This window comes from Hypomesus transpacificus, chromosome 12 (genome assembly GCF_021917145.1).
Source record: "Hypomesus transpacificus isolate Combined female chromosome 12, fHypTra1, whole genome shotgun sequence".
Classification (NCBI taxonomy): domain Eukaryota; kingdom Metazoa; phylum Chordata; class Actinopteri; order Osmeriformes; family Osmeridae; genus Hypomesus; species Hypomesus transpacificus.
The window spans coordinates 6,245,938-6,258,437 of NC_061071.1; the positions used below are offsets into that span (position 1 = coordinate 6,245,938).

The 12,500-nt window shown below is 49.0% G+C and overlaps 3 protein-coding genes across 4 annotated transcripts in view; 2 read left to right on the plus strand and 1 right to left on the minus strand.

Annotated features, from left to right (window-relative positions):
• The window catches only part of LOC124474917, a 3,640-nt gene extending 2,803 nt beyond the window's left edge, over positions 1-837 (plus strand). Inside the window, exons 5-7 of the mRNA XM_047031381.1 lie at positions 43-203; positions 432-629; positions 752-837. Of these exons, the coding sequence (XP_046887337.1) occupies positions 43-203; positions 432-629; positions 752-837 (445 nt within the window). The remainder of the gene's footprint in view (positions 1-42; positions 204-431; positions 630-751) is intronic.
• Positions 838-1,873: 1,036 nt separating this feature from the next.
• Positions 1,874-5,629, minus strand: LOC124474479 (protein phosphatase 1 regulatory subunit 1C-like). 2 transcript variants are annotated; one of them, XM_047030643.1, is made up of 6 exons: positions 5,239-5,629; positions 4,915-4,972; positions 3,994-4,031; positions 3,694-3,745; positions 2,740-2,934; positions 1,874-2,426 (listed from the first exon to the last, which is right to left on the minus strand). In XM_047030643.1, exons 1-6 carry the CDS (start codon positions 5,317-5,319, stop codon positions 2,371-2,373), a joined length of 480 nt encoding a protein of 159 aa, XP_046886599.1. In that variant the 5' UTR covers positions 5,320-5,629; the 3' UTR covers positions 1,874-2,370. The 2 variants fall into 2 exon arrangements, with proteins under 2 accessions (XP_046886599.1, XP_046886600.1); XM_047030644.1 differs by having other exon boundaries at positions 2,761-2,934; positions 5,239-5,628.
• On the plus strand, positions 4,101-10,792 carry LOC124474454 (neurogenic differentiation factor 1-like). The gene is made up of 2 exons (XM_047030605.1): positions 4,101-4,124; positions 9,305-10,792. The coding sequence occupies exon 2, from the start codon at positions 9,306-9,308 to the stop codon at positions 10,398-10,400; it is 1,095 nt and encodes a 364-aa protein (XP_046886561.1). The 5' UTR covers positions 4,101-4,124; position 9,305; the 3' UTR covers positions 10,401-10,792.
• The last annotated feature ends 1,708 nt before the right edge of the window (positions 10,793-12,500 follow it).

Sequence of the window (12,500 nt, forward strand, 5' to 3'; positions counted from 1 at the left end):
GCAGTCCGCTTTAGGAATGTGTGTATGTATGTGTGTGTGTAGTCTCCCAAGTTCAGGAGCCGTGGTGGGGTCTGTCCAGAGACACAGCGTGGGAGGGTCATGTGACTACTCCCTGGCCAGCGTGGACCTGACCCGCCTGCGTCACGACATGACACACGCCATCGTCACCAACAAGGAGCGCTGGAGGGAGCTGGCCCAGCACGGTAAGCCCCTCGTGTGACTCCACGTGTCAAACTGCCACCGTGCGTTTGACACGACAGATCGAACCCTTCACGCTATGCTTACACGGAAGAATGCGCCTGTGTATCGCTTCAAACCACGTCAATCATCACTCGCAGTAGACATGAAATCTGTCACCCACACACACATCCATCAGAGGAAGGTGTAATAACCGTCTGCTTGTTCATTGGTTGGTCCATTGATGGTCAAAGAGTTGGCCAATAAGGAGAGGCCATGTGACAAGAAAGAGGCGGACCCTCAGGAAAACATGCCAGCCGTCGCTGTGGAAACAGTCAGTGATGCGACTGGTCCGGAGATCAAGGAGGAGCCTGTGTCAGAAATACACTCCCACAATGCACTGGGACAGGACAGTGTGAACCCAACTGAGAACAAGACCCTCTCCTGGAACGGTAACACACACATGTGTTTACACACACGTACTGGATGTATGCTTACACACGTGTGCACAACACACAGACAGACAAGCAAACACTTGATCGATGAGGTATTAACGTGACACTTGTTCCTCCAGGGGTCAATGAGGATGAGGAGGAAGAGGAGGAGAAACAACAGACCCATCAATGTCTTCCCTCGGATGAAGAGGGACATCTTCAGTAAAGACCTATTTCTCTATTTTAAACCTGATTGTGTATTTATATTTATTAAAGCTTGGCTCCACCCACGACTGTGTTCCATCTAAATCAGGCAACCACTGTCTGGCAGCTTTCTCCTGTCAACTGTCACCCAGCAACATGGTGACCCAGAGTTCTTTAGATGTCATAGTTACACTTAGCACCAGCTCACGTTGGTATGACCATGGAAGGGTTGGGTTTGTGGGAGATGTAGTTCTGTAGAGTAAGGAGCAGATCTCACCAAGGTTCAAGCTGCTTTATTTCCTTCTAACAGACACAGAGTACCGCAGAGCATGTATGTCAAGTTTCCTAGTCTCGAAATGGGCACCTCAGCACACACACATACATGCACACGCGCGCTCGCACGCACACACATGCATACACACACCCATGTAATGGACTATTGTCTCCCAGGAGTCAGTGAAACAGAAGCCTCTCAGCTGGTCTGATGTAGCAGCACTTCACTTTATTCTATTAGCTCCTCACAGCCATTAGACACTAAATGCATTTGTTAGCGCTACAGCTAGCCAAGGCCCATTAAATAATAGCTATGCTAGTGCTATAACTAGCCAGGTTCCATTCGATAATAATAAGAATTCTAATGCTACAGCTGTGTGACACATTATAAGCTAGATAAGCTCATTCTAGCCACTGCATTGGACTGGACTGAGACATCTATTGTGCTATAGTTTGAGCTGTACTAGTTTAATCTAGGTAGCTGACAGAGTGTGTCCAGGAAATGTCTTCGTCGTGCTCCTCCAAAATGGACTGCTACCACAGGGAGGAGCTGTGGTTGGCTGCTCCAGACGGGGTCGGGGGTTTGCTGGGCTGTTAATAGGCTGGCCAAGCTGTCAGTCATCCTGGGAGGTAGCCCTGCCCTCCTCCTCCTCTGGGAGGGAACATTCTGTCTGGGGCTTGGTCAGTTTACCTGCTGACAAACAACAGTCCTTCAATGATAAACAGAAAGACAGACAGCGAGAGAGACAGCCAGGTGGCAGGCAGACTGACAGACTACAGACAGACATGCTGCAGGCAGACAGAGACACACAGACACACAAGAAGGCAAATAGACAGACAGGCAGACATTTACACAAACAGCATTTCAAGCTACCTGCAATATTTCAGTGTTAAGTGTTCTCTCTATACAGACAAGCACACAGGCACACACACACACACATACACACCACCATTCCACCAAGTCAATAGAGCTCAGAGAGATGCACCGAAATGTTTTATGTCTCATCTTTTATTAAAGTCCATTACTGTGTAAGTGTAAGAACGTTCTAACAGAGATAACATCCTACCATAATCCTATTGGATATCAACTGTAAAACACAAAACTCTTTGGGTGAACCGGTTGAGACATACACGTTTGTGATTGGAGGAGAGGATCTGAGAGCAGCAAAGAGAGGTGGACGAGGATGATAGCGGGGCAAGGAGAAGGGAAGGAGGAGGACGCGAAGGATGAGAGCTGGGAAAAGTAAGAATAAAAGACAAAAGAACGAGAAAAATGAGGAGTTTATCGAGAGACAGACTCTGAGCTGGACAGGTTCTCTTGTTGGCTGCTGGAAGGTTCTGGAGAGGACAGAAAGGGAAGAGGAAGGCGCAGAGGAAGAGGAAGAGAGGGAGAACAAACAATACTTAAATTAGTACCATGTGAAGACTAGTGTTTGGGAAAAGTTTGTATAGTACAGACCAAAGTCTCAGTACAATTGTTGGAATGGCTCTTGTGTGATATGTACTCAATAGTCCAAATGTGTTTCTTTGGTTTAGCAATAGATGTTTGCATATCCTTGCAGAGAGGAAGCGGTTTGAAACCCACCTCACACACCTGTTACACTCTCTCTCTCCATTACGTACGCTCACATTTAGCCTTCCCCCCACTTACCCCCCACACAGTCGCGCTCACCCAGCGCTAGCTCCTCATTGGCTAGCAGTAGGTACGCCTCATTGCCATTGGGCTCATCAGGCCCATTTTGATTAGCCCATTGCGCTGTGTTCCCAAAGTGCTGGGTTGCGATTAGACTGTTTTCACAGAATCCCGCCTCCGGCTGTTCGTGCCTCTGAAGGTGCTGCTGCAAATCTGCAGGGAACACAAGAGCACCCCCAGAGGTGGGAGGCAGGTACTGCGGCCTCACAACTGACATTGACGGCTAGCAGCTAACAACTGTTGTAGCTAGCAGCTGACAGCTTACAAAACTGCTACTGCCTAACAGCTAAAAGCTAATAATTATAAAGATAACAGATAGCAACTAGCAATGATCAACTACCGGATAACAGCTAGCAGTTATCAACTAGCAGCTAACTGCTACGCTGACTGATTACAGCTCAAATCAAACCTCCAATCAGAGCTTTGCTTTTGGTCCTGCCGCCACATGACAAACTGACCAAAACAAAAGTGGAAACTCAAAATAAGGCGACAACTCAGTTCAGATCAATACAAGACAAGCAGACAACTCAAACTAAATCAACACACAGCTCCACCACACTTACACTGGAACACAAATCAACACAAGTCAGCACATTCTGGAACAAGCAAAAGCAAACATGAAGCAGAGGAGCAATGAGAAAAAACAGAGCAAGCAGAAACCACTGGGTCTGTCGAGTGGACTGTTTTCGAGAAGAGAGATGTACTCAGTTCAGACGTAACAGGGGTGACAGTGTAGCATGAACACAAATAGACATTTGTTTGTTTTGAGAGACGCAGACATTTGGAAATTCTAAGATTTTCTATTCAAATGAAATGAACATCATGGAAAGACCCACAAGGAGTCGAATGTTTTTATCCAAACCTTCTGGCTGTTCATGCAATGGCTGATTGGAGAAGATATTTTGGCAATACCTTTGATTGAGGGCGGGGCATGGCTCGGATTCCTCTGAGACACATTGGAACCCTAAAGGAGGAGAGGAGCAGAGATGGGCAGGTAGGGTACAGGGGAGAGGAGAAAGGAGGGGAGAAGTAGGATGGGGAGGAGAGGAGAAGGAAGGGGAGGCAGGGTGCAGATGAGAGGGCGGGAGAACAGAAGGGAGGAGAGGAGGTCAACGTGGAGGATCGATACGATCCAGGTGACCGTGGAGTCTGAGGAAGGAAGAGGCGTCAGCATGGCTGTCCAGTCAGAGTGTGGATGGAGGGAAGACTTACGTCTGTCACCCCACTGGCCCCATGCTTGTCTTCCACTTCTGCAGGGAGAGAGAGAGAGAGAGAGAGAGAGAGAGAGAGAGAGAGAGAGAGAGAGAGAGAGAGAAAGAGGTAGGCACGTTATGCTCTATCAGGTGAGTTCATGACTCCCTCCCTCTTCTGTTGTTTCCGGCTTTCACAACCACCTCTCTGTTTCCCTGTTAACTCTCGCTCCAGCATGACATCATCAGTGTTGGGATGGGTGTGTGTGGGAGGGAGGGGACAACGATACCATTGTCTTGAGGCACACACGCCCCTAAAATGCTCTGGCTGGTGGCTGGCTGGCTGGCTAACTCGTTTTCTGGCTGACTGGTTGGCTGGATGTGTTGCTTTCTGGCTAGCTGCCATATATATGAAACCTATATCTCTAAGGCTGCAGAAACCTAATAAACATCTCCATTACTGGGAGCTAAGAGAGAGGGAGAGAGGAGAGCAAGCTGATAGAGTGAGAGAAAGAGAGAGAGATTGGAAATAAATTGGGGTAGGATGAAAGGGGGGAAAAATATAGGGATAGTTGGAGGGAGAGAGGGTGGAGAGGGGGAGAGGAAAGTGGTGAGGGAGGGAGGTTGCTCTGGGATGGGATCTGGCAGAGAGAGCAGGAAGCCCTTACAGCCAGTGTATAACGAGCTAATGGAAACAGTCAGACACACACGCACACACATACACACACACACACACACACCGTCACATACACTGCCATCAGTGCATGTGCGGAACGGTTAGCCTGCCGCGACACCTCGGTAGACATTAAATGGGGTTTGTAACCGAAGTGGAACACCTCCTTCCCTGTCTCTTATGTCTCCACACGTTCTGTCTCTTGTGCTCACACACACTCATCGTCTCTCTGTCTCTCACACACGCTCTGTGTCTCTCCTCTAATGTTACCTCCAGACAGATCTTGGTAGGTGAGCAGGGTAGCTGGGGTCGGTCTCCTCCGACGGATCTGGGGGAGGGGGAGAGGGTGTACGGAGGGTGAGGGCGGGGGTGGGAGGTGGGTTAGCGATACACGTTCACAAGTAGTTCTACCAACGCAGGCTGCCTCTTAATAGGCTGTAACAGCAGTAACAGGCACTCATGCAAGACACACAACCTAGCTCGGACACACATTGTGACTTGTCAAGTCTAACCCCCAGAACACCCCCCCTCCACACACAGACACGCACACGAACACACACTAAACACACACGCATGCAGGGGTGGAGTACTCACATGTTCTGCAGCCTGGGGGTCCAGCTGGTTCTGGAGAGGAGGAACAGAGAACTGGATCTTCTTGGGGCTGCTGGGCTCCATGCTGCTCTCACACGCGGGGACGGAGGGAAGGAGGAGAGGAGGGGACTGCTGACAGGGAGAGAGGGAGGCCAGTAGGAGAGGAAAAGAGGAGGGGGGGAAAAGCCAGGAGGTGGACGAGGGGGGGGATGGACGGGGCAGGTTTGAGCTATCACTCTCTCTTCTTCTCCTCCCCGCCCCCCCCCCCCCCCCCCCCCCCGTGTCAGTCTTCTGGTAAGAGCTCTCTCTCTCTCTCTCTGCTGACCAACATCAATACATTAGTAAGTAATAAGCTGACCCTGTGCTCTCTCTCTCTCTCTCTCTCTATCCCTCCCCTCCCCCCCCCCCCTCCCCTCCCACGCTCCCTCCTCTTCCTCCATCACCTCATCTTCATTTTCATCCCCTCAGCCTCCTCTCTCCCTTTCCTGACCCAAACATGATGTGCTGCTGCTCTCTATAATGCCAGGCTCAGGATACACAGACGCCCCTTCATAACACTGAGCTCACTCGCGAGTTGTAACACTTCTGATGTGCGTGTGTCGGACCTGTGTCTGCAAGCGTGTTCCTGCGTCTCTCTGTGTGTGTGTTCTCTGTGTGTCAGCCCAATGCGTGCCCCTGCCCCATGTGTGTGTGGCCAGTGTTTGTGTACCGTGCATGTGTGTGTGGAGTTGTAAAACTTCTGGACAGGTTGTCTGTTTTAGTAGTCAAAGTTACCCCCCCATGCGTGTGTGTGCTTGCCTGTGTGTGTGTGTGTGTGTTGCCCAATGGCATTACAGATACTGATGTAGTAACTCAGCCCAGATGTCAGCACAGCGACAAAGCGTTTCCACTGATACTGCCAACGGGAGCGCACACATGCACGCACACACACATGCACGCACACACACACACATGCACGCACACACACATGCACGCACCAACGCACAATACAATGGATCTCCTGTATTCGATTGGAGTCGGAAAAAACAGTCAATCAAACAGACTAATGTCACAATTTGTTGTACAGAACAACATACTGTACAATACACTACGAATACAAAGTACAATGCAATGTATATGTTCTACTTTAGAAGAAGTTAAGATAAGAAATAACACACACTCAGGTACATGCCTCCCCCCCCCCCACACACACACACACACACACACACTCACACACACACACACACACACACACACCCTACTACACACACACACACACACCCTGCTACACGTGCCTCTCCAGAGTTAGACAGTGTTATCTGAGGAGGAGATCAGACACTGGCCAGTCAGACAGGCTGTTCACACCTGCACCTCTGATGCATGCTAAACACACACACACACACACACAAACACACACTGTTGTGTTGTCCGCCATCATAACAGGGTAACAAGCCAAAGCTGAGGTATATTCCAACTCCACAAACCCACTACTGTCTGAACACAAGTGGGGGGGAGCGAGAGTTGGGGGAGAATGGAGGGGGGGGGGCTCATAATCATTGTTTTGCTAGTTTGTGTTACCACAGGAGGGCAGTGTTTCTTAATGTTGATATGGAGTAGTGGTTCCCAAACTTTGCACAGTCCCGTACCCCTTCAGACGTTCAATTTCCATCTCAATTTTTGGGCCTTAATTTCAGCACCAAATAGTTTCACGTAAAATCCTTGTCTAGTGAAGGTGATGTATTTATTGTCTCTTAATTGTTCAGCCCCACCCTTACGTTTCAGAGCCTGGTTTTCCATCGCTATTCTTCTCCCGGTGCTCTTGATGGCCAGTCCAGTAAGAGCAAGTTCTAAAATTGCTATCACCGGCAAGATAATCCTCGATTGTAGGCCTACTGGTAGAAGGCGATGGTGTCTCTCTGGACGGGGGGTTAACTATTTCCAACCACTTGTCCATGTTCGTGCAGCAATCGGAACAATCTCCCGCTTTCCTACAGAAGTCATCAGCAAGTGAAATTCTGATACCGTTGTGCCTGTTGACAATACGTTACTACCTGTGGCTATTTTTCGCAGTGTAATTATTTAGCTGCATACAGGTATACATTTTTGGCAATGCAACTTGGCTAGTCAGCCAATTTAAGATTTCATGTCTATTTATAGCTCATTTTGAAAATGTTTTGTTTTTTACTTTGAAAACGTGAATCATATGTTCTCACCGCGTACCCCCTGAACCACTGTACCCCAGTTTGCAAACTGGGCCATATTAGTGTGGCGTCACAGAGAAAGGCTGAGAGAGAGAGAAAGAGAGAGAGAAACAGAGAGAAACAGAGAGAAACAGAGAAGGAGATGATGGCCAGCACCAAACACAAACAAAAAAGAAAACAAAGTACACCGCCACCTCCCCTGTCCCCCTCCTCCTCCCTCCTCACTCAGCTCCTAAGAGGGGTGGGGTGCGGGGGAGTTCTTGTGGATATCCGCAGAGTCTCAAACACGACACCAAGTTTTGCCACTCGATAACCTGGTACAGTATCTCTCTGTTAGCAGTGCTACCTGCCTCCCACCCGGTCTTTCTGGCCCTGCTGACAACCCCCCTGGGCTCCATGTGGGCTCGGACCTATCAGCGCCTCTGGCTGTGCCTCCAGGACACAGGCGCTGACAGGTCAGAGGAAGAACACAGGTCAGAGATTAGACTCTTTAAAGGGAAATCCTACAGGAGCTTAACTTAACTTGGGTGCTAACAGCCAACTGACCCACTGGCCTAGTCCCTGTTTGTTTAGCTGGCCCAGTGTCTGCTCTCCTGGAGATCTACTGTAGTACTTACTGGAGACCTACTGTAGTGCACACTGTAGATGTACTGTAGTACACATTTGAGATCTACTGTAGTACACATTTGAGATCTACTGTAGTACACATTGTAGATCTACTGCAGTACACCCTGGAGATCTATTCTAGTACACCCTGGAGACCTACTTCAGTACTCACTGGAGTCCCTTTTACTATTGCACCATAGCTGTGAAGTGATCAACACCATGGAATGAAGCTGATAGTAACCACAATGTCAAGAGGGTGGAAAGCTGTCACCAAGTCAAAGGGTAGCTACTTTAAAGAAACTCCAAGATAGGCCATTTGTTTGACACTGTTTTGATTATCACTTGTTATTCAATAGCTTTGATATCTTTACTGTTATTAGGTAGGAAAGAAAAACCCTTTCATGTGAAGGTGTGTCTATACTGGTGACTGGTACCTTACACTGGTACACACTGTAGACCTCCTCTGCTACAGACTGTTGACCTACCTTGGTGCTTAGGTAGTTCCAGGAAGTCAGATGAGGACAGCTACTGCGGGGGTAAACAGTTTACTGACCGGAGCAGGAGGAGGAGGGGGAGGAAGATTGGAACTACTTAGAAGGTTGAGGCTGTTTGCCATGACATAATATACCAAAAGGGGTGAGGTGGGGAGGAGGGGGGTGGGAGAGGGTTGGTTGGGAGATTAGTGCCGCACGCAAGGATTAGGAGATAAGGAGTTGCGGCGTTCCGCTCAACTCTCTTCATACTCACCGACACAGCAACCAGAGCAGACCTAACCTCTCCTCCACAGACCAGCCATCCATCCATCCACCCAGAACAGGAGATGAGCCTTCACAACACACTCTGCTGCCACGGTAACTAAACCAGGATTGACTATGGGATGGAGGGGGGCCGCATTCTCACATCAACACTACCTGAAACCACACAGGCTTTTCATCGACAGCGAGGAGGGTTTTGTAGAACAGAGATTTTTGAAAACCTTTGTTTGTTTGTGTGTTGTTGCACTGTTGGTGTTTGTGTTGCTTCATTACCTAACCCTGACCAAGATTGTTACATGTCCAGTTGAACCTGTCCTGTTGTTCTGAGGTGTAATTAAATACACATCCTAGAGCCTCTCTATGACTGCTATGAATCATCATGGATTTGTCTACTATGAATAGTCTAATCTCTAAGCTGTGATTATCAACAGAACATGTGCTTATGTAGACGATGAATGAGATGATGATGGTGGTGACGATGATGCCGATGCCGAGGAGAGTGATTCAATCTGTCCCTGTCCTCTCCAGAATGACCCTGCTGCCATCCCTATCCAGAGAGGACACTGCTTGGCAGCAGCAACTGGACGTCGGACGCCAGGAACCCCATTTCACCACGATGGAGATAGGCAACAGGAAGAAGGAGGACGACAGGATGATGGAGCAGGAGAGCAACGAGGAGTCGGAGTCAGAGGAGGTGGAGTCGGAGGAGGAGAAGGAGGAGGCGAAGGAGGAGAGGCCTGGGAACGAGGGCCCGGCGGGCAGGAAGAGGAGGACAACCAGGACGGCGGGCGCCCAGCGTGTGAAGGCACGGCGCATGAAGGCCAACGCGCGCGAGCGCAGCCGCATGCACGGCCTGAACGAGGCCCTGGAGGAGCTGCGGAGCGTGGTGCCCTGCTTCTCCGGCGCCCAGAAGCTGTCCAAGATCGAGACGCTGCGCCTGGCCAGGAACTACATCTGGGCGCTGTCGGAGCTGCTGCAGGAGGGGCGTGGCTACCAGGGCTACCAGGGCTACCAAGCCCCAGACCTGCTGGCCTTCATGCAGGCTCTCTGCCAGGGCCTCTCCCAGCCCACCTCCAACCTGCTGGCCAGCAGCCTGCAGCTCAACCCCCTCACCTCTCTCCCAGAGCAGGCTCCAGAGCTCCACTCCACCCTGGCACCACCCCCACAGCCCTACCCCTACCCCAGCCCTCCGTATAGCAACATGGACCTCCACCACACCAACACCAGCCTCCAGCGCGCCAACACCAACCTCTACCATGCCAAGGTCAACCCCTACCACAACCTCGGCGGCGCCCTAGAGACGTACTTGGACGTCGGGGAGTTCTCGTCCGGCCCCGCCCCCTCGGGCTTTGACCCGCCCCTGAGCCCGCCGCTCAGCTTCAGCGGAAGCTTCAGCTACAAGATGGAGGCGGAGTTAGACCGGAGCCCCGCCTTCTCGGCCCCGCACACTCCCGACCCGGGGCCGCAAGGCTCTCGCCGCGACGTCGTAGACAGCCCCCCACGACGCTTTGACCTCACTGAGAGCCCCTCTCTGCGGTATGACATTGTGAACGACGCGGGGCTGGCGTCGCAGAGTGAACGTCTGCTCAGGGCCCAGCTCACCTCGCTCCTCCAGGAGTCCTGAACAGACACAAGGACCAGCAGGAGCGTCGATGCACGGCCACACGACAAGCTCTTCATGAGGACTTTCGTATGACTCGTGAATTTCATGGAGGATTTCGAATTGGGATGGATGGATCGATGGATGGACGAGTCGATGAATGAATTGATGGACGGAGGGAAGGATGGATGGAGAGACAGTTCTGGACTCTAATAAGCAGGAATGTAGCATTCAAGAATTGTTTGGCCTTAGAAGTACTGCTAATAAAGCCATTTGGATCATGGATTTCCTGTAACAGGGTCTGTCTTTGGTGGTGTTGATGAAGGTGAGGAGGAGGATGATGATGAAGGTGAGAGTAACTGTTAAACTCTCAAAGGGCATGATACAGTGCCCTCCAAAAGTATTGGAACAGTGAGGCCAATTCCTTTATTTTTGCTGTAGACTGAAAACATTTGGGCTTGACATCAAACGATGAATGTGAAACCAGAGATCAACGTTTCAGCTTTTATTTCCAGGTATTTACATCAGGATCTGATGCACAAATTAGAAAATATCACCTTTTTGTTCGAACCCACCCATTTGTCACGTGAGCAAAAGTATTGGAACATGTGACTGACAGGTGTGTTTTGTTGCCCAGGTGTGTCCTATTACATACATTATTCAATCAATAAATACCACTGAATGTCTACACTCAGGTTCAGATTGGGTAAGATAGGTTTTGTCTATGCAGACTGTATTCAGAGGTGAAAACAACATGAAAACCAGAGCGCTGTCTTTGGGTGAAAAACAAGCAATTGTGAGTCTTAGAGAAGATGGAAAATCAATCAGAGCCATTGCAGAAACATTGGCCATAGCCAGTACAACCATTTGGAATGTCCTGAAGAAGAAGAAAACTACTGGTGTACTAAGTAACAGACGTCGAACAGGTAGACCAAGGAAAACATCAGCAGTTGATGACAGAAACATTGTGAGAGCTGTAAAGAAAGACCCTAAAACAACTGTTAGTGAGATCAGCAACAACCTCCAGATGGCAGGAGTGAAGGTATCACTATCTACTGTTCGCAGAAGACTTCATGAACAAAAGTACAAGGGCTACACCAGAAGATGCAAACCACTCATTAGCAAGAAGAATAGGAAGGCCAGGCTGGAATTTGCCAAAAAGTACAGAGATGAACCTCAAAAATTCTGGGACAAAGTTTTATGGACTGATGAGACAAAGATTAACTTTTACCAAAGTGATGGAAAGGCTAAAGTTTGGAGAAAGAAAGGAACTGCTCATGATCCCAAACACACAAGCTCATCTGTGAAACACGGTGGAGGTAATGTCATGGCTTGGGCTTGCATGGCTTCTTCTGGGACGGGCTCATTAATCTTCATTGAGGATGTAACACATGATGGCAGCAGCAAAATGAACTCGGAAGTCTACAGAAACATTTTGTCTGCCAATTTAAGGAAAGATGCAACCAAACTGATTGGCAGAGCCTTCATCATGCAGCAAGATAACGACCCAAAACACACTGCCAAAACAACAAAGGAGTTCATCAGGGGCAAGAAATGGAAGGTATTAGACTGGCCAAGTCAATCTCCAGACTTAAACCCTATAGAGCATGCATTTTACCTGCTTAAGAGGAGACTGAAGGGAGGAACCCCACAAAACAAACAACAACTGAAAGAGGCTGCAGTGAAAGCCTGGGAAAGCATCAAAAAGGAAGAATGCAAAAGTTTGGTGACGTCAATGGGTCACAGACTTGCTGCAGTTATTGAAAGCAAAGGATTTGCAACTAAATATTAAGTCTTATTCACTTAAATATGTTTTAAGTATATCTGTTCCAATACTTTTGATCACATGACAAATGGGTGGATTCAAACAAAATGTGATATTTTCTTAGTTGTGCATCAGATCCTGATGTAAATACCTGGAAATAAAAGCTGAAACGTTGATCTCTGGTCTCACGTTCATTATTTGATGTCAAGCCCAAATGTTTTCAGTCTACAGCAAAAATAAAGGAATTCGCCTCACTGTTCCAATACTTTTGGAGGGCACTGTATATAAACTGTGTAAGGATGGGAGTGATACTCAACCGTTTAAATAATTGGTTAATTATTTGTAAGTAAAAGCATTTA

What these genes read in the sequence shown, in the direction of transcription:
- LOC124474479 (XM_047030643.1), bottom strand. Translation starts at nt 5,319, where the DNA reads ATGGAGCCCAGCAGCCCCAAGAAGATCCAGTTCTCTGTTCCTCCTCTC. An exon ending in ACCCCCAGGCTGCAGAACAT is followed by an intron (nt 4,973 to 5,238) that starts GTGAGTACTCCA and finishes CCCCTCCCCCAG; the next exon opens with ATCCGTCGGAGGAGACCGAC. An exon ending in TGCCCCGCCCTCAATCAAAG is followed by an intron (nt 2,935 to 3,693) that starts GTATTGCCAAAA and finishes TGTTCCCTGCAG; the next exon opens with ATTTGCAGCAGCACCTTCAG.
- LOC124474454 (XM_047030605.1), top strand. Translation starts at nt 9,306, where the DNA reads ATGACCCTGCTGCCATCCCTATCCAGAGAGGACACTGCTTGGCAGCAG.